A 22,403-nucleotide genomic window follows, 5' to 3' on the forward strand; every position below is an offset into this window, starting at 1 on the left:
GAACACTGCCACTAATGGTAATATTTATGAAACGCGCATTGGCTTTTGCAAAAGGCTCTGAAGAGCTGCCTAGTGTTAAAGTGGACTTCCTTCACATTTCAAAACACAGCTTTTTAGAAAAAGCAGCTTTTAAAACCTTACCAAATGCGCATAAAATTTTTTTGGTTTCAAAAAACGTTTTTTTCCATCTGAAAGTGCAAACAAACGAGCACTTGACCACATATCAACTAGTTGTTTGCTTTTATAATTTTAATTTCAAACCTAGCCCTCCATGATAGGCTAGACCTCCTCAGCAGCTTGGGAGTTCACACAGAAACTTCTATAGAAACCCAATGTCCTTCTTAGTCTTTCAACTCTCTCCTTATTAGCCTTCTTTGATAAAGATACCTATATAAAATCTAAAAGTTGAATTGTAGTATTTACTGGATTGAAATGCTACATCAATGTAGCATTTCAGTCAAGTTCGGTACAATTAGGTCCAATGCGGTCCACTTCGGTCTATTTTGGTCCATACGATCCATTTCCGTTCACTTCCATCTATTCAGTCTACTATAGTCCACTTTGGCCCATTTTGGCCCATTCAATCCATTTTGGTCTACCTTGGTCCATTTTGGTCTATTCGGCCCACGTTGGTCCATTTGATCCAGTTCGGTTTATTTGGTACAATTCAGTCCACTTTGGTCCATTCAATCTGGTTTGTTCCATTTTGGACTAAGTGGGTATTAAATTGATTTTATTTGTAGGTTGCCTTTTCAGTTTTGGACTCAAAAATTCATTTTTTTCCCTTAACTTTTGGGTTGAAAGTATGAAATTTTATTCTATTTGGGCCAAATTCTTTAGTTTTGGACTAAAAAATGCAAACAAAATAGGCATTAGAAATTAGAGATTTGGGTCATAAAAAAAAAAAGATAGATTTCAAAAGATTACCTTAAAATACAAGTTTCAATAATATAGTGTTAGGACATATGTAATTTGATGTTATGAATATATATCAAACTAGAATTGGCTAATCCTTTGACAAAACATACATTACTTGTAATTGGGTAGATCTAGGACGTGTTTAATGCTTCAAGGAACAAGGTTTTAAGTTCAAGTGTTAGAGTCATGCAAGTCTGTCCAAGAAACAAGTGAAGAAGTGCTGGATTTTAAAGCTCGACAGCTAGCTCAATAGCTAGAATCTATCGAGGTTTAAAAAGCTGCTGAAGCCCGAATCTCGACAGCTAGCTCGATAGACACCCTATCTGTCGAGATTTATGAAATTCAGTTTTTCAAAACTGATTTCACTCCAATCCGTGAGTATGTGTTTAGGCTTTCTTTTCTCACAACCCTAAACATATATAAGAATTATTTTAAGGGCCGTCAAAGGTTACGCAAGTGTGAAGAAAAGTTTTGTTTATGCAAATTGTGACCAGAGACAGAACTTGCCATAGTTCATCTTTCTTTTGAAGAAACTATTATGTATGTACACCGTAGGGTTTTGTGACTAAGGAGTTTCGTGATCTTCATCGTGTGATGAACTGATGAACTTTGCAGCTAATATCTTTCTTAAGTTAGTGATCAAGCCGCGTACTGGGATCCGCACAATTATTGGTTAGTCAAGTACTGGGAGCTGTGCATTGAAAATGAAAGATTGTCACTACAGAATAAATCCAATTGAGTATTGGGGTAAAGGTTCAACTGTAGGTTGGTATAAGGTATTGGGATTTCTTTACTTGTAACCGCTTGTGTTTGATAATAGTGGATTCTCGGGAGTGGTGATCTTAAAATCACTCGGTGGGGTTTTTGATGTGTAGGTTTTCCCTATTCGTAAACAAATCTCCGTGTCAATTTAATTTCCGCTGCATTTAGTTAATTGGTGATTTGTTTGTACTACCACACATTTTGTATGTTAATTGAATTAATTAATTAATTAACTTGGCTAAATCAGTTGGTTAATTTATCATAAGGGGTTAATACATTCTTGACTTATTAAGTGGCATCAGAGTAGGCACACTCTGATTAGGTGTTAATCTTTGTTATGTGATCCATTAACTCCTGTTTGTCATGGATAAAGGACAGTCTCTTATTATAACTCATTTATTTGATGGTACTAACTATGTATACTGGAAAGTATGCATGAGAGCTTTCTTACAGTCATTAGATGAAAAAGTGTGGCAAGCTGTGGAGATAGGCTGAACCAAGCCTACGAAAGCGTCAGCCGACTTGGATGATGATAAGATCAAAGCGGCAAACTTCAACAGTAGGACATTGAATGCTTTATTCAGTGCAGTTACAAATGAGGAATTCAAAAAGATATCCTCTACTAAAACTGCTAAGGAAGCATGAACCATTCTTTAGACAACTTATGAAGGAACCAAGGCTGTCAAGGATTCAAAACTTCAGAGGCTTACTACGAGCTTTGAAGAGATTAAGATGGAGGAGGATGAGTCATTCGATGAGTTCTATGTCAAGCTCAAGGATATAGTGAACTCAGCCTTTAATCTTGGGGAAACCATTCCTGAACCCAAGATTGTGAGAAAAGTGCTCAGATCTCTACCCGAGAGATTTCATGCCAAGATCACCGTGGTTGAGGAATCAAAGGATATTGATAAAATTCCTTTGACAGAGTTAGTTGGCAATCTGCAGACCTATGAGTTGGATTTGACAAGGATTAGGAAATCAAGTAAGAGCAAGAGCATGGCATTGAAGGCCAAGAGCAGTGACACTGATGAGTCTTCAGACGATGAATATTTTAAGATGAAATCCTATATCACGAGGCAGTTCAAGAAGTTTATAAAGAATGCCAATGTGAAAGGATTTGACAAGGACCGAAAGCAATCTAGTTCTTCATAGTTCAAGAGCTAAGACAAAGGGAAGAAGGATGCTAGGGATGGCGGTCAATACACTATTCCCTCAGGACCAAAATACTTTGGGTGGCAAGGCTTCGGTCATATGAAACAAGAGTGTCCTACTTACTTCAAGACTATTGGGAAAAGCAAGGCACTTGCTGCTATGTTCAGTGACATTGAGCTTGAGGATGGTTTTGATAATGAGTATGATGGAATCCTAAATGCCTTCACTGCCACTGTAAATCCTACTGAAGGGATTGTTGAAGATGTGGATGAAGAAGAGGAATTGGTGCAGTCTAAGTTTGAAAAGATGAATAAACAAGATGACATCCACACAGCCTATGCAAAGTTATACAAGATCTCAGAAAAGCATGAGAAGTTGTATAGGTTGGTCACTAAGAGGCTTAGTGAAGTAGAGCTTGAGCGAGAAGAAATTTCCACTAAGTTTGATGAAGCAAATCAGACTATTGGAGCATTAAGATTTGAGAATAATTTCTTGGCTGAGAAGACCAAGAAGTTTGAGGCAGAATTGTTCCAAGTCAGAGCCTAGTTGGAAAGGACTTCAAGTGCAAAGCTCGATGAGATGCTTAGTCTTTAGAAATCTGCATATGATTGAACCGGTTTAGGGTATGATTTCTCTTCTCCTAGTATTGCTTCTACTAGTACTACTATTTTTGTTTCTCCTGCTGATAATATTGAAATTGAGAACAATGATGTTAAAAATAAATTAGCTAGTGAGAAAATAGATAAGGGTAAATCTATCTTAGGAGCACCCCCTAAGCTTGATAAGAAAGAGATCAAGAACCCTAGGACTAAGAAGGGAAATATTCAAAAGCCCAAATAGAAAAAGCATCATTTTTGTCATCACTGTAGCACAGTTGGACATACTTGACCTAATTGCTATAAGTGGTTAGCCACTTCACAAAGCAACAACATGGTCGTGTCGAGAAACCAAAATCAGTTTCCATCCTCTTTTGCTTCTCTTGGAGATCTACTCAAAGCCCTCATATTCCTTTTGAACTTGAATGGTTTAAATTCTTCCCCTTCACCGCCAGATCAAGGGTTTGCTAAACGGAAAGGTTCTTCTAAGGTGTGGAAGGAAAAGGGTTCCAAGTGATTCTATCACTTTTTCTCTCTCTCCCCTTCTTGTTTTTGTTTTGCATTACTTGTGTGTTTTGCTTTATTGTTTTGAGTCAGTCTAGTTCTATGCATTGCTTTGTTTAACATTTTTTTTTTTTTGGTTTTCTTTTCAGTTTTGCTTTATTTTGTTTTTCATATAAAAATTAAAAATCAGAAAAATACAAAAACAATGTGTGTTTGTGTACATTGGTACTTGTGTACTTTGGATGGCCAATGAAATAAAGTTTTCTAAACTTTGTATCTTTTGTAGCTTAGATGAGCATCTCTATGCACAACTAAGTAAGTGAGCTTTGTGGCTCGTGTTTGTGATGAGTAAGATTAAGTAATTTCTTGTACTTAACACTCGCATCACTCTTTTTGACGGGAAGGACTAGAAAATCCTAAGAGAAAGGCATAAATAACCATCTCACTACTGTTGCCCGCCAATCATGAAATGACACCTGTATACTTCGGCATAGCAAAAGTGCAATGTCAAAAGCTTAACATCATTGGGTATTTTTTTTTTCTATCTCTTATATGCCCATGCATGGTTTGCCTAAAAGAAAAATATGCAAAGAAAAATAAAAGCAAAAAGATCAAAATGCTTTATATATGATTGCAAGCATGTCTTCTAGGAGATGTGAGAGTTATAGGATGTACCTCAAAGGTGACAGTCCCCATCAAACAGTTATGATTACGTGTGAGTTAAAGTGATTTTCTCATATCTCAAATTGTCATAATATGTAGACACTTATGCAATCTTGCAATATTTTTCACATACAACTCGCAATATTCTTTGCTACTTTTGCTACTTTTGATACATGTGCAGGTACAATGTGATTTGGCCATCACAAGGAATACTTGTGTAAATGTATGCTCACTAAACTGTTTTAACTTGTTTTTGATATATAAAATTGGTTAGACATGTTTAGTGTGTGTGTTTTGGATCTATGTGCTTAACATTTTTCTTGTTGAGAGATGATTTTTAGATCATTGGTTGTATAGCATGCTTGATTGCATTCATATCTATGTTTTTTTCTCCTTGAAAAATTGTTTTTAAGCAATCTCAACAGTTGTTGGACACCTCTCGACAGCTAGGCTATCTATTGAGACCCTTCAGTTGCTTTTTATCACATTCTCGATAGCTTCTCGATAGCTGCTTGATCCATCAAGATACTTTTTGGTTGCTCGATAGCCTTTCGACAGCTTCCTCGATTCATCGAGATTCCTTTGCTATGGACACCTCTCGATAGATCCTGGATAGCTCTACGACAGCTAAAAAGCGCCTTTTAAATTCTCAACACCTCTCGACACATCTCGATCTGTCGAGATTTATGAAGTTTCTATTTAAAGGGTCAGCGCGATTTCTGTTCATTTCTTCTCGATCTCTCTCGATACTTTCTGACGTCTCACCTTCCCAAACTCTTCTCTCTCACTCCAAACTTCATTCCCAAGTGTTTTTCGACCTTGATCTTGTTCTTCTTCATTGGTAAGGTCCTTAATCCATCACTTTATCACTTTATCATGCATTTCATTCATTTTGACCTAACTTTTGGGATTTTTGAAAATTTTTGGGGTTTTTCAAAATTGATGAAGTTTTTGTAAAATTTTTGGGATGGGTGTTGCTTAAATGAGTTTAAAACTTCATGCATTACATCACACTTGCATTATAACTATATTTTTATGCATTTTAGATGTGTGCTATATATGTTGAACTGTTTGTGTGCTGTTAGGATTGGATTGGGCTAAGCCCATGATGTATTTAAATTTGCATGTCACATGTTCATGCATTTTTATGCATACATACCTTCATTTCTTTATATTCTTATATACTGCTGTTGTCGGTACTTTTCTGATTGCCTCTCTCTCTCTCTCTCTCTCTTTTTCTTTCGTTAGTCTGCTCTATGGCACCTAAACGTAAATCTACTCTATCCCAGAATCCTCTGCGTTCTAGGGCATCTTCTTTTTTTGATCCTACACCTTCTTTTGTACGGTTCCGTGATGATAAAGCCCGAAAGGACTTCTCGGAGAACTTTTGTAGACGAGGCATTCATTAGGAATGCTACGTCATTCTATCGGACTTTTTCGACACTAACCTACCCACTGTCATTCACAGTAGGGGTTGGGAGTCACTTTGTGACATCCCGGTCACTTGTCCCTCCATGATTATACAGGAGTTTTACTCTAATATGCACGGAATCGATACTTCTGTACCTCATTTCTTCTTTCGCGTTTGAGGTACTCGCATTGTAGTTACTCCAGATATTGTATTTGAGGTACTACATGTTCCTAGGGTAGTGCATCCTGACTACCTTGGTTGCGATTGTCTGCGAACTGTGTCCAAAGACGAACTCTCGCCTCGCTTCTGTGAGACACCTTCTTCTTGGGGTGACCATCAAAGCATTCCTTGCTTGAGTTTTGCAAAAGGTCTGAGGTTCCTTAATATGGTGATGACATTCATTGTTCATCCTTTGTCTTACTATAACTTCACTATAGAGCCTCGTGCTCAATTTTTGTTGTCCCTCTTAGAGGATATCTTTATCGACTTCCCTTTTCACTTTATTCTATCCCTTATAGATGTATATAGGGATACGACAATCCGTGATAAGTTCATTTTTCCTTCTCCTTTCCCGTGTCTCCTCATTTTTCCGTGATGGGTGCCATAGACGCTGCTACCGTTAGACAAAGGGTGGCATAGCTTAGACCGAGGCAGCCCCAGATATAAACGGTAGCTCCTCCAGCTTCTACCGCTCCATCCACCTCTGCTCATTCGTCTTTTGTGGGTGGAGTGACACTTGAGGCCATCATGGCATAGCTTGTGTGCATGGATGCTCGCCTTGACATTCTTAGTGATGAGTTGTATCAGGTGAACACCCGTGTCGGTCGTATCGCATGATGACAGGCTGTCATGATTGGTTTCACTGTTGCTTCCTCTCCATCTCCACTAGCCTCTGAGGATGAGAGCGACGATGGTTCTGGCAGTGAGGATGCTAATGAGGATGATGGTGCTAGCTCGCCTAGTGATGATGAGATGTCTACTTGATGTACTAACCCTTTGTCACTCGTGACAAAAAGGAGGAGTAGTTTTGAGATGAAAGTAGTCATACTCATAGGGGGAGGGTTAGTATAGGAGATTTTGTGTTAGGGGGAGTGTGTATATGAGGGATGTAGTGATGATTTTTGTATCTTTTCTTTTCCTTTTATTTTAGATACATTATCTCTTGTACATTGGTTTTATGACCACTTAGTGATAGCACACCTTGTACTTATGTTGATATATATTGAGGTTGTTATTACTTTCTTTCACCTATCTTTCCATGTGTTGTTTCTTTTATTTCTTTATGCACATACTTCTTATTAATGTATGTAATCTTATATTTTTGTTTCACACTAAAATGCCTTGATGAGTTTTGTTTAAAGTGTTTCAGAAATACAGGTTGTCAAAGTCTATTTGTCATAAACTCTCTTCTTGCAAAGTTTTTCAAGAGTTTGTGTTAGGATAGATTTTATTGTATTCAACAAGTAAATATGAGTTGAGTGATTTATGACTTCTATCATATGTTCATTTTTGTTGTTGTGGTTTTGTCACAGATTGCTAAAGGGGGAGATTGTTAGGACATATGTCAAACTAAAATTCGCTGATCCTTTGACAAAACGCACTTTACTTGTAATTGGGTAGATATAGTATGCGTTTAATGCTTCAAGGAATAAAGTTTCAAGTTCAAGTGTTAAAGCCATGCAAATCTGTCTAAGAAACAAGTGAAGAAGTGCTGAATTTTAAACCTCGACAACTAGCATCTATCGAGGTTTAAAAAGCTGCTGAAACCCGAAGATCGACAGTTAGCTCAATAGATAGGGTATGTCGAGATTTATGAAATTCAATTTTTCAGAGCTGATTTCACTCCAATCCGTGAGTATGTGTTTAGGCTTTCTTTTCTCACAACCATAAACATATATATGGATTATTTTAAGGGTCGTCAAAGGTTGTGAAAGTGTGAAGTTTTCTTCATGCAAATTGTGACCGGAGACAGAACTTGCCCTAGTTCATATTTCTTTTGAAAAAGCTGTTGTGTATGTACACCGTAGGGTTTTGTGACCAAGGAGTTTTGTGATCTTTATTGTGTGAAGAACTAAAAAACTTTGCAGCCAACATCTTTATCAAGTTGGTGATCAAGTCGCGTACTGGAATCTGCGCATCTATTGGTTAGTCTCGTACTGGGAGCCGTGCATTGAAAATGAGAGGTTGTTATTACAGAACAAATCCAATTGGGTATTGGGGTAAGGGTTCAACTGTAAGTTGGTATAAGGTACTGAGATTCCTTTACTTATAACCACTTGTTTTGATAATAGTGGATTATCGGGAGTGGTGACCTTAAAATCATCCGATAGAGTTTTTGCCGTGTAGGTTTTTCCAATTCGTAAAAAAATCACCATATCAATTTAATTTCCGCTGCATTTAGTTAGTTGGTGATTTGTTCGTACTACCACACATTTTGCATGTTAATTGAATTAATTAATTAAAATTTTTAAATCAATTAGTTAATTTATCACAAGGGGTCAATACATTCTTGGCCTATCATATAGGCATTAACGCATTATACTTATATTTGGAAAGAAAAAATGCTACAATTTTAGAATGATATAATAATTTAAACTTAATGTAACATGTTACATGTGTGATGTGTTCCATAGAATGATGGTGTATATATATATTTTTAAATATATTCAAGTTGGTCAACTGATTATAGTATATATATATTTTTTAAGAGTCATTTTAATAACTTCTTCTCCATTTATATAAAACAATATCATAATTATGTAATTAATTTTTTTTTATTAAATTACGTTTATATTGTTGTTAAATGAAAAATACATTATATAAAACTTATAAAAATAAAAAATACTTTTAAATAACACGTACTATTTAGCCTACAAATTTTACATTATATTCTTTTAAAATAACTAGCTTATAACCCTATGCATATGCATTGATATACTTAAAAATATACAATAAGATGCATAATATAATTCCTATATATAATTTAAATACTATTGATAGTAATTTTTATATTTTGTTAACTCTTTAAAAAATTTTGTAAGGATATTATTATGTATAAAATGTAAATTGTCCATTTTTTGTTTTATAATTATTGTGAAGCACTTTTTTTTTTTTTTTTTTTAATGATTCATTTATTCTAGGCTCTTTAGTTTTTGTACATAATAACTCATTTGGATGAATATTTATGATGTGGTCCTACATTTGATTCTAAAATTAAGAAATAAAACTCTTTAAGAATAAATAATTTAAAACACCTGGCGCAAAATTGGAATTCTAATTTGAAATTCAAATTTGAGTTTTTCTCAGTTTCACCTATTATTATATATATATAGATTATATTACATTTTCCCACGTATTGCGTGGGTTTGCGACTAGTACATCATAAAGCTTCTAAGTGCAACTAAGAACTTTGAGAGCCCTCCCCAACTTTCAACCATTCTACGCTAATGGTTGTTGAGAAGATAATTGCCTTTGAAATATGTGTTCTTAGGCCAAAAAACGAATTGTGGGTAAAACAATAGATTTCAAATATATCTTTACTTTAAAGTGAGAGCAATATGGAATTTATTTATCTTAGTTGTGACTTTAATTTACTAACCAAGGTTGCCCATCACCAGATTCACCTCAGATATATGTTGATAACAAATAACACCCAAGGAGATATATAGCTTTATATCCCAATTGATCAATGGAAGAGTCCTTTGACCTATGGATTCTTGTAGCTCATGAACGAATTGAAGATCATTAACAAAATTATTCAATCGTGTAAGGAGGTGGAAATGATCGGTGTTGGTAACCAAAGAGCCTTACGTTATGCCTTGAGGGAGATGGAAAATGCATCACATGACTGAGTTTACACTAAATTGGTAATGTTAGAAGAGGGGTGATAAGAATACAACGAATTTTACTACATAAAATTAATATGTCACTAATCATAAAAAAGTAAATTTAACATTTTTGTTGTTGTTGTTGATAATTTGATAGTTGGGTACTAGGAATGATTAGTTTGTAAAGATATATAATAAAATTTATAGTATTCTTAATTTTGTTTTGCTTTGGAACCTTGGATTGAATCAAAGCTGCAGGCGGCAATACTAGCTTAATGGGTCACCTTCTTGTAGGGAATTTAACCAAAATAATCCCAACTACCTGTGAGAAACAAAACAAATAGAGAAAACACACGTCAAAGAAAATAATCACACGCACAAGACAATATTTACGTGGTTCAGCAATTTGCCTACGTCCACGGAGTTGCAGGGATTTCACTATTATCAGAGAAAATACAATAGTGCACAAGAACACTCTCAAGAAACCCAAATCCCAATTACACCCTAGCACTCTCTCACAGAAAAAATAAGAATAGAAGCTGGCTGCCTCTCTTTTCTCTATTTTCTCTCATGCAGCTTGCTCACTAGGTTAATTGGAATTTTTCTTAAATCAATTCTCTTCTTTTTTTGCCACATATAATAAAGTACACACACACACACACACACACACACACACACACACACACACACACACACACACACACATATATATATATATATATATATTACTTTATAAAGTCGGCTGAGTGGGATTCCTAATACAACTTGTATTAGGTCAATTTATGGCCGGATTGGGCTTTATGGGCTTGTGGCAAATTCAAGCCACACTAACAAATCTCCACCTTGGCTTGAATTGAACAAGCTGCACTAGCAAACTCCTCCATCAGCTCCACCTTAGCCCTTAAGGGCTCACAAGCTGCAAACATCATCCACAATCCTCCATAACACAATCCCTCATCCCTGCAACTCATCCTCCTGTCCTCAAGCTAGAAGACCAATTGAAGCTGCGTACAGCTTCAACTTCTCAATAGTGACACCCTTAGTCAACATGTCTGCCGGGTTCTTAGATCCACAAATCTTCTCAAGTATTATCAGTTTATCTTCAACAAGGTAACGGATAAAGTGGTATTTTGTTTGTATATGCTTCGACTTTGAATGAAAAGCTGAATTTTTGGCAAGAAAGATTGCACTCTGACTGTCACTGTGTAGAATGCCCATCTTCTGCTTCTTACCCAATTCATCTAAGAAACCATGTAGTCAAATCATCTCTTTTCCAACTTCAGTTGCTGCAACATACTCAGCTTCTGTAGTAGACAAAGTAACAATCTTCTGTAGATTTGAAGCCCATGATATAGTTGTACCACCCAGAGTGAAAACAAACCCTGTAGTACTCTTTCTACTATTAATATCACCAGGAAAATCAGCATCTACATAACCTTGCAGTTTCAAACTTGCACCTGTGAAACAAAGACATGTATCTGATGAACCCTTCAGATATCTCAGAATCCACTTGACTACCTCCCAATGCTGTTTTCCAGGCCTACTCATGAATCTGCTCACAACTCCCACTGCATGTGCAATGTTTGGCCTTGTACACACCATAGCATACATCAAGCTGCCAATAGCTGAGGCATAGGGCACCTTACTCATATGGTCCCTTTCTTCTTCTGTCTTCGGTGATTGTTCTTTACTTAGTTTGAAATGACTACCCAAGGGTGTGCTCACTGGTTTAGCTTCATTCATGTTAAACCTGCTGAGAACTTTCTTCACATACTCTGACTGTGAAAGTTTCAATGTACCATTAGCCTTGTCTCTAATGATTCTCATACTAAGGATTTGCTTTACAGCTCCCAAATCTTTCATTGCAAACTGTTTGGATAATTGCTTCTTCAGATTATTAATTTCCTCAATGCTAGACCCTGCAATAAGCATATCATCCACATACAACAGTAATATGATGTAAAAATTGTCAAAAGACTTAACATAGCAACAGTGATCAGCTTCACATCTCTTGAACCCAATTCTATGCATAAAACTGTCAAATTTCTTGTACCACTGTCTATGAGCTTGTTTTAGGCCATACAAGCTCTTTCTCAATTTGCAGACTAAATTCTCTTGTCCTTGAGCAATGAACCCTTCTGGCTGAATCATGTAAAGGTCTTCCTCCAAGTCACCATGAAGGAATGCTGTCTTCACATCTAACTGCTCAAGATGTAAGTTTTCTACAGCCACCATTCCCAGTACCAGTCTGATTGTTGACATCTTCACAACTGGAGAAAATATCTCTGTGTAGTCAATGCCTTCCTTCTGCTGGAACCCTTTAACAACTAATCTGGCCTTGTAACGTTTGCTACCATCATGCTTATTCTTTACTCTGTATACCCACTTGTTGTGCAAAGCCTTCTTTCCTACTGGCAATTCAGTCAGTTCCCATGTTTGATTCCCCAACAAGGAATCCATCTCATCCTTCATGGCTAACTCCCACTTGCTTGAATTTTCATCTTGCAAGGCTTCATCATAACACTCTAACTCACCACCATCAATCAACAAGAGATAATTTAGAGTGGGTGAATAACGTTGTGGAGGTCTAATGTTTTTGGAAGATCTGCGGACTTCAGCTACAGGGGTACTCAGATCTACTTGTGAATTTACATTCTCCTTATCTTCTTCACCCATTTTCTGGACAGTACCTTCAGTCAATTCATCTAAGTTAACAAACTCAGATTTCTTTTGATCTATCCCTGTAACATCTGACACTACAGTTGACCTGTCCTTGTACATAACCTGTTCATTAAATATCACATTTCTACTTCTGATGATTTTCCTGTTTTGTTCATCCCAAAACCTATAGCCAAATTTCTCATCACCATAGCCAATGAAAAAACATATTTTAGACTTTACATCAAGTTTACTACGAGCATCAGAATCAATATGAACATAAGAAATACAACCAAAAACTTTTAAGTGTGAAAACTTTACCTCTTTACCACTCCAAACCTCCTCAGGAAGTCTGAACTCCATGGGAACTGAAGGTCCTCGGTTTATCAGGTAAGCTGCAGTGCTAACAGCATCAGCTCAAAAAGTTTTTGGTAGTCCAGCATGCAATCTCATACTCCTAGCACGCTCATTGAGAGTTCTGTTCATGCGCTCAGCCACACCATTCTGCTATGGTGTCCCAGGAATGGTCTTCTCCATCCTAATTCCCTGTGTAGCACAATACTCACTGAACCCTCCATCTATGTACTCTCCTCCATTATCTGACCTCAAACATTTTACTTTCAAACCTGTTTCTGTCTCAACCATGATCTTCCACTTCTTAAAGGTTTCAAATACATCTGATTTATTTTTCAGAAAATAAACTCATACTTTTCTGCTTGAGTCATCAATGAAAGTGATGTAGTACCTTGAACCTCCAAAGGATGCAACCGGAGAAGGCCCCTACAAATCAGTGTGTACTAACTCCAGTTTTTCAGCCTTCGGTGTCCTGCCAGTTTTCAAGAAGCTCACATTTTTCTGCTTTCCTAAGATGCAACTTTCACACATGTCAAAATCAATGGACTTCAATTCTGGTAGTTTTCCTTTTGACAGCAGCATCTTCATCCCTTTTTCACTCATATGACCAAGTCTGCGGTGCCATAGGCTTGTATCAGTACTTACATCAGCAACTGCAATTGTGTCTCTTGGACTTGAGGTCATGTACAGAGTACTAGTCTTCTTTCCACGAGCCAATACCCTAGCTCCCTTTGTAACCTTCCAAGTACCACCAACAAATAGTATTGCATGTCCTTCATCATCCAGTTGTCCAACAGAAATCAGATTCCTCCTCAGGTCAGGAATATGTCGAATCTTCTCCAGTAACCAAATAGACCCATTAGGCAACAATATTCGAACATCTCCCATACCCACAACATCCAAGGCTGAACCATCAGCCAAATACACCTTACCAAAATCACCTGCAACATAATTCTGTATGATTTCTCGGTGTGGAGTGGTATGAAACGAAACTCCTGAATCCAAAACCCAATCATCAAGTGGACTGTCTACTGCAAGAAGTAATGCATCCTGTACCTCTTCTGTTACAACATTAGCAGAATCATCTTCATTCTTCTTCTTAGGACTTTTGCATTGATTCCTAAAGTGACCTGTTTTTCCACAATTCCAGCATTGTACTTGTTAGCCTGATCTAGATTTACTTCTGTTCCGATTAGAATTTCTGAATTTTGATCTGTCCCGATTTGAATTTCTGTTATTACCTCTGCCTTTTGTCTCAAGGTTTAGGGCAGAACCAGATCCTAAGGTTTCACCTGCATTTCTTCGGCGAATCTCCTCAGCCAGAATTAAATCTCGTATATCATTGTACTTGAGCTTTTCCTTTCCTGTAGAATTGCTTACAGCCATCCTCATTGCCTCCCAACTGTTTGGCAAAGAAGCCAAAACGATCAGTGCACGGATCTCATCATCAAAATCAATTTCTACAGATGACAATTGATTTGTGATAGTGTTAAATTCATTCAGATGTAGTGCTACTGATGCATTTTCTGCCATCTTCAGATTGAACAGTTTTTTCATCAAGTGCACTTTATTGTTTGCTGACGGCTTTTCATACAAGCCAGACAAAGTCTTCATCAGATCTGCTGTGGTCTTCTCCTTTACAACATTGTGTGCAACAGACCTAGACAGAGTTAACCTGATAACTCCTAGTACTTGTCTGTCAAGAAGAGTCCATTCCTCAGCCTTCATAGCCTCAAGTTTTGTCCCTAACAGAGGCAGATGCAATTTCCTCCCATAGAGATAATCTTCAATCTGCATCCTCCAATACGCGAAGTCTGTGCCATCAAACTTTTCTATTCCAGACGCCTTTCTTGCTTCCTCTGTCATTGCTCCCACTCAAACCTAACTCTAGGCTCTGATAATAGTTGTAGGGAATTTAACCAAAATAATCCCAACCTGTGAGAAACAAAACAAATAGAGAAAACACACGTCAAAGAAAATAATCACACGCACAAGACAATATTTACGTGGTTCGGCAATTTGCCTACGTCCACGGAGTTGCAGGGATTTCACTATTATCAGAGAAAATACAATAGTGCACAAGAACACTCTCAAGAAACCCAAATCCCAATTACACCCTAGCACTCTCTCACAGAAAAAATAAGAATAGAAGCTGGCTGCCTCTCTTTTCTCTATTTTCTCTCATGCGGCTTGCTCACTAGGTTAATTGGAATTTTTCTTAAATCAATTCTCTTCTTTTTTGCCACATATAATAAAGTACATATATATATATATATATATTACTTTATAAAGTCGGCTGAGTGGGATTCCTAATACAACTTGTATTAGGTCAATTTATGGCCGGATTGGGCTTTATGGGCTTGTGGCAAATTCAAGGCACACTAACACTTCTTCTTTAGGTGATCACGGTGATGTTGTAGAGGTAAGAGAAGGAGAGGCAGAGGAGGAGAATCTTACAAAGATTGACATGACTTTTCTTTTTATTTATTTAAAATCTTTAGATTATTTATGTGCCACATGTTATTTAGTAAAATAAAAGTAAGAGAGAATGAAAGGATTTTACAAGGGAGGGGAGTCGAACCCTTAGAACTGAATGCTCAAGTGTCAATGAATAATAGTTTAATTGCCTCTTGGTAATTGGATAAAAGATGAAGTTTTGGGTTCAAGACCCTACTAAATGTGTATGTAACATTGTAATTTTTTATTTTATTTTTAAGGATGTATGTAACATTGTAATTAATATAAAAAAAGTATGAATTCTTAGGCAATACTTTCCCTAGTTAAGGCTAACTTCTATCGAACCGTAAATTGTGTCACTTTGTCTTAAAATCAATTAGTGATGAGTTAGAGAAATACACTAATTTTTTATGGCATTCAATATTGCATTTTACAGGCCTATTTTTAAAGCCGTCGTTGAAAACCGGATCGTGGTCTCAGGTTCCCAGCGACTTCCTAACACATTATCAATATACATTCCACACTTTGAAGTCAATGGTCTCCGAAAATCAATGTAGGGCTCTCAACATTGAAAAGTACCTTTCAAATGAAATATGGATTAGCCTTCGTTTGTTTAACTTAAGGTGATGCCAGGGGTATCATGTATCTAGACCATTTTGTGGTACGTATTTGAGCATCTTTATTCTCTTTAATTAAATGCACCAGTTCGAAATGACAAAACGAAATGGTTTTTGGATGGAAAGCAGCTGAATTTGGCCGCCAATTAAAACCATTTCAAAGGTCATTGGACCCAATTACAATAAAATCTTTTGTACTTTCAAAGTCTTATTAAGATGGAGCCGCCTGGGTCCAGTACAACCAACAAATGCAGACAGTAATGTTGACAGTTTTTTATTCTTCATATTATTACAAGATGAGTTTACAACAACATTAATTAAAAAGTGTAAACATCAAAGACGTTGCAGCAAGGGTATGCATCTAACCCATTAACTGAATGAAATTAGTCCAACCTAACGCAACCCGAGGTCTTGGATTGTGTTGGAATTTTTTTGAGCTTCAAAGTTCAAAGTGGGGTTGGATACTCGGACCGATAATTTTTTCAATTCATTTAATTCAGCTTGACTCAAACATTATACAAATGCATTTTCTTATTCTTATAATAACTTTTTAGTTTGATTTATTTTGGTATATGGAGAAAAAAAAAGTTTTGATGAATTTGGACATTTGGGTAACTAAGACATTTTAGGAATTGTAGTAATTCATTAAAAAATGGGATTTACATTGCCGATGAAAATTCAATTTTTTACAAGGTATGAAACATTTAAGCCCAACTCAACCCATGTGGGTTGGGTTGGGAATTTCTTAACTTGACAAGATCTAGTTGGGTTGTAAAAACTGTCCAACCTATCTTAAACTGATCCATACACACCTCTAATTATAACATAATTTATATACTTCAATTAGACAGTTAATGGTATCCTATAATTCATTCCATGCATTCATGTCAATACCTATGAGAATATTTCTTCATTAAAGTAGAGGTGGTGGGTAGGTGGGTGGGTCAGGATGAATTCTATTTATTTATTTATTTTTGGTAGATATAATGAATTTAAACTTATGACGTCTATTTTATGATAATTATTTTTGAGTATTAGGCTAAGACAACTATTGATTTTTGTTATAAGCAAGGTTTGAACCCAGGTCTCTTATTCAACGTAAATAAATTTCACCTATTGAGCTAACTAGAATTCATTGGTCCTAATGTGTTGGGCTTTGTGGAGCCTAGTTGTGTTTGATCCAGTTGACGACCCGACCTGACCCGAAATAATGTTGCGTGGTTTTTAATGAGAGATTTTTTGAGGAAAATTTTTTGGCTCGTTTTGTAACCCATTGTGATTCTTGTGTGCAGGATGTAAAAACCGTTTTTGATGATAAGGGTTTCATTGTATTGTCATCGTCTTGAGAGAGTGTGAAAAATTGTAGCCGTACCTTGTATTTTTTTTCCCCTGATAATAGTAAAATTCCTGTAGCTCCGTGGACGTAGGCAAATTGCCGAACCACGTAAATATTATCTTGTACGTGTGATTGTTTTCTTTGGCGTGTGTTTTCTTTATTTTTGTTTTTCACAGGTTGGGAATTTCGGGTTAATTCCCTACACGATGAATTCTTGTTTGCTTCAAAATTGCAAATCAAAGCTTAAGCCTATGAGATAGCAGAACTTATCAGCCACTTATTTTCAAGAGTAATACTCCACTACACAACATTTTTTTTTTTTTACAACTTCTAATATGATATGTTGTGATTAGAGCAATATCATTTTCTCTTGGGTCCATTATTGACACTATTTTTATTATGCATCAATGACAATAAGTTATGTTAGCCATTCTGAAAAAAGTTGTAAAAAATATTCTATTTTTATAATTATTATATTTTCAAAATTGAATAACTTTTTATTTACATTTTTCATTTGAATTCACTTTATTTAAGCATATATGTTGAATATACTTGAGAAAATATGAGAGAGAAGTCCAAAAAGCTCTTTATTTATTTATTTATTTTTGGCATTGTGGGGGTGGGGAAGGGGCTTGCCAAACACTTCTCACACCAATATGGCAAGCTAGAATTTATAACTTTTTATTTGATAGGTAGAAATAGGAAAGGGGGAGGTGAGGCTTAAACCACATATATAAAACACTACATGAATGCACTTACCATTGGATTATCACTTGAACACCAAATTTGCAATTTATAATCTAATTACTTATTGTGGGATTTCTACCCACCACCCACCACCCACAACCTAATATTTGTTTTGCTCAATTTCTGGTTGATAATATGACTCTTTAGAAAATATAAGATAGCTTCTTCAGGTATTGATCGATTCAAATTGATAGATGTGAACTTACAATGCTTGTCTATGACTGAGGGTTTTGTTGTTATTGTTGTTGTGATAATTGCTGATGTAGATTGGTTGAAGGAGAAGAAAACATTTTAATATTTTATGTTGTTTTCTCTTTCCTAGTGAAATTAGGATTTATTTGCCTTTTCAAGTTTAATTAAAATCATTTTCCTAGTTAAATTAGGATTTTAATTGTTTTTCTTTTTGTAGTTAATTAAATTGTTTATCCTTTCTCAAGTAGAAGTAAGTTTATTATTTATTTTCCTTAAAGGAGTAAGAGAAATTCCATTCCTATAAATAGAGAGTGGATTATTATTATATGTTGATTAATAAAAGTTTATTAGAGAGGTTTTTTCTATTATTTTGCCTACTAGCATATTGTTCTTGTAGAATTTAGATTTCATGAAAGAGTTGTAGTAATTGTGTGTTACAGATTTTGCTTCTACACTCATCTACATTAGTTGTTAAATGATTTTAATTGAACTTGAAAAAGCAAATAAATCCTAATTCTACTAAGAAAGAGCAAACAACATAAAATATTAAAATATTTTCCTCTCCTTCAACCAATCTACATCAATTGCCCAAGGTATTATTGCCACGTACAAAAGAGAGGAGGATCCTTCCCCTTCAGCCCCTTCACTACAGATTAGAGACTTGGGTATGAGGTTGATGAAGATGGATCCCTCCAAGTTACAACCAAAAAGGCTTAAGAGTGAGCAAGTACATAATTTAGGTATCAATAACAGAGGCACTACTATATATAGACTACCATAATCCAACAATTCTTCAATTTCCTACTTCCGTTTTCCATCACAGTAGCAGCAGCAACCACTTCAGGCAGGCTAAAGAAATTTATTCCTCCATTTTTGTGCTACAAAACGCATGCATGACACATCTGATTATGCTATTTTCACTTTTTCCTTTCACAAACAGGAGGAGATCGAGGGGGACTTGAACCCAAATTCTCCTACACCTGATTGAATATGGGCAATACCACTAAATCGATCGACTCTTGATTATATCATTTTGACTTTGATAGCATCTTAATAAGGATGAATAAAACTCAATCGTCTCATTTTCATGGAAGGGAAGATAGAATTAAAGAAACCAATACACTTGAACCTTATTCTTAACAGTCAGACACCTATAAGAAAACCATTAACATTAAATTTAGAATCTAGATACTCTTGTCTCTTTACAGTGACAATGATCATGAATAATGTTCAGATTCTCAAATCTTGGATATTTTAGGTTGGTCGGCGATGGAGCTTGCAACAGCTGCAGCTAAAGCAGCGGTAAAATTAGGGTCTTTAGTTAAAGATGCAACATATTCTTCAATTTTGTTGTAGTTGCTATGGTAGTCTTCCACAAAATTTTGGAAGGGTATTCGATTTTCTTGATTTGGCACGGAAAGACTAAGATCAAGGGCGATAGCTGGTTGAAATGGGTTATTATAAGCCATGCATAGAGGAGAGATAACATTAGCTATTGAACCTGTGTTCACTATATCTGATGAAGATGAAGAGTCCCCAAGAGAACCATGAGCTTCATGGTTGTGCTCCCCATCATAAGTTGCTACAAGAATAGACTTATCTTCCATACATCTTTGTACCTAAAGTGGAAGAAAATTAATAGCATTTAGTTAGACTGTAGTTGTTATTAATTATGCCATCAAGTCACATTCAAAATCTATATTTTATTCATTTGGATGGAAAGGTTTAATAACAATTTATATTTTGTGGATTATTAGTTTTATGGATTCCCGGCCAACAAATTAGTCAAATTTTGTGTAAATTGAAATACTAATTAATTTTTGAAATTTTTTTATAGATGCGTGTTCTAATAATACATTCTAATAAGTATTTTTTCTAGTCAAATAGTAATTATAGTCAAATAGTTTTGTAATTTTTAAAAGTACAGTTGTTATTTTCTTGATCAGTTCCCTTATCTTGTATACTTTTCTGTCTCCAAAACGACCACTGCTAATAAAATGGATCTAATATAGCAATAATAATCTAACAACTAAACAGTTTATTGTAGATATGTGATGGAAAAAGCTTTTTTTTTTTTTTTTTTCTTTTGTAGAGTTCTAATCGAGCACACCTTCTTTTTGACTCGGCATGTAGGAGCCATGGAACATCTAAAATAAGCTCTAGGTGATTGGTTATCTTTTGTAACCTTCTGCCCATACTTCCTCCATTGGTAGCCATCTTTCACTATCTAAAATCCACAATAAATAAATAAATAAATATGAATAAAGACGAATAAATCGATTTTAACAACTGAATTAACATAGAAATGGTAACCATTACATACAAATGTACATGTTCAAATAAAAAAGACTTACTAGGCTAGAGTCCTTGGAGTCGGTTCTCACAAAGATTTGTCTTGTATTAGTCTGTATAGGAACCTCAGTCCGTGCTCTCTTCTTTGTATCATAGATTGAGCCACTTTGAGTTAAATTGATTCCCATTTGTTCTACCTTCATTTCTTGGAGACGGGCTTGAAGGATGTTGCATTTGTTGTTCATGGCGCTAAGCATGAATCTTAGAGTTTCATTCTCTTTTCGCAAACGTTCCAAGTCTTCTTGGAGGGTCTCCACCTGGAGAGACATCTTTTCCTTTAAATCTTTTTCCCAAAAACATAAAAAAAATCAAAGGTATTTGATGTCTAATATAATTTTGAAGTTTAAACTTTTTTCCTACCTATAGTAAAGTAGATTTAAGTATATATAGCTTTTTTTTCACAAATTTTGAAGGCAAAAACTAACCCCACTATATATCATGGAGCCATCTTCTGTGATCTTAAGTTCACAAAAAACGTGTTTATCAAAAAAAAGTTCACAAAACATGTTTCATGTAATTCAAAAAGTGATTTATTTCCTATGCTAAAAGAAACATGGAAAAAATGCCCAAAGCGAAGCAAGGAAAAAAAAAATGAAACGTGGAACCCATGGATGTACCTTTAAGTTCTTTATCAGACAAGCATCTAAGATTTTCTGTAAAATGATCTTATTTTAATCCCCCCCCCCCCCCCCCCCCCACCCACTCCAAAAAAAAAAAAAAAAAAAAAAAACCAAATTGAACATGTTTATTCTGTTCAACATGCCCAGGAGAAAGTAAAGCAACAAAAGAAAGATTACCTTTTCTTTGTAGGAGATATGAGGTTCCATGTTGAATGAACTTCGATGATTGCTAACTGATTAAGCCTTTGGAAGAAAAAGAAATAAGAGTTGGAGAAGCTCTTATCTATAATGTAATATAAGTTATTTTCATGCAGTGGTTGGTAGTCTAATAAGGCCTAGTTATATTCAACTTACACTAAGATCAATGAAGACTAACATGGAGGCTGGTCTTGGTTCTTTGTAAGAAAAATGTTGAAATCAAATCCATGTGTTAGAAAAAAAAAATAGATTCATGGTATATAAGAACCTTTGAATCATACATAGAACTACGCAACCCACACTAAGCATAATTACATCACTATCCATGACGTAAGCCCTGCATTTCTTTCTTCCATTAACTTTTTTTCTTTTCCTTTTAATTTTTGGGTCACGGAAGCATGAAAACAAAATTCAAAGACTCAAGTCTACGTTGGTTGTTGACTCAGTTTCTTTTTCTATTTTAGGTCCCAGGCGAATTAATTTCTCTGTACATAATTGTTTTTTTTTTTTTTTGACAGTATTCCTCTATACATAAGTAAAACAAGGAGAAAGGAACTAAAACATAATAAAGCATTAAAGCTCATTTAAGATTCTTTAGGAAGTGGAGGTATTTTTTTTTTTTTTTTTTTTTTTTTTTGTAAATTAGAAAGATTTTTTTTTTGATGGCAAATTATAATGATAAAATATTTTGAAATTGTTATCCCCTTTGGTAAATAAGTTGTTAAGAGTTTTTATTTAATTTTTTAAAAAAAGAAAGAATTGATAAAGAGGTTTTTAATGTCTTAAAAGATAAACAATGACATACGTGGATTGTGTTTTCATACTTGAACAGTATTAATTCAATTATTATTATTATTATTTCTCTCAAGATGTTAGAAATTTGTTTTTTTTGTAACTTTCTCTGTCTGCATACCAGCTAGGCCAAATACTACAACAAGTCTACTTATGCCACAAAAAGTCTACTTATTTTTAGTTATAGCTTGATGGTAAGTTATGATTGGTGTACAATTTAAGTGATGTTAATATATATATATATATA

At 35.3% G+C, this 22,403-nt stretch overlaps 1 protein-coding gene across 2 annotated transcripts; it reads right to left on the reverse strand.

The window, feature by feature from the left end:
• Positions 1-18,738: 18,738 nt before the first annotated feature.
• LOC126712832 (probable WRKY transcription factor 40) lies at positions 18,739-21,607 on the reverse strand. Of its 2 annotated transcripts, XM_050412319.1 has the most exons (5): positions 21,521-21,565; positions 21,344-21,409; positions 20,549-20,803; positions 20,305-20,421; positions 18,739-19,813 (listed from the first exon to the last, which is right to left on the reverse strand). In XM_050412319.1, the coding sequence occupies exons 2-5, from the start codon at positions 21,371-21,373 to the stop codon at positions 19,433-19,435; spliced, it is 783 nt and encodes a 260-aa protein (XP_050268276.1). In that variant the 5' UTR covers positions 21,374-21,409; positions 21,521-21,565; the 3' UTR covers positions 18,739-19,432. The 2 variants fall into 2 exon arrangements, with proteins under 2 accessions (XP_050268276.1, XP_050268275.1); XM_050412318.1 differs by having other exon boundaries at positions 21,344-21,607.
• Between the last annotated feature and the right edge of the window lie 796 nt (positions 21,608-22,403).

The sequence above is a fragment of the Quercus robur genome, chromosome 2 (genome assembly GCF_932294415.1).
Source record: "Quercus robur chromosome 2, dhQueRobu3.1, whole genome shotgun sequence".
Taxonomy (NCBI): domain Eukaryota; kingdom Viridiplantae; phylum Streptophyta; class Magnoliopsida; order Fagales; family Fagaceae; genus Quercus; species Quercus robur.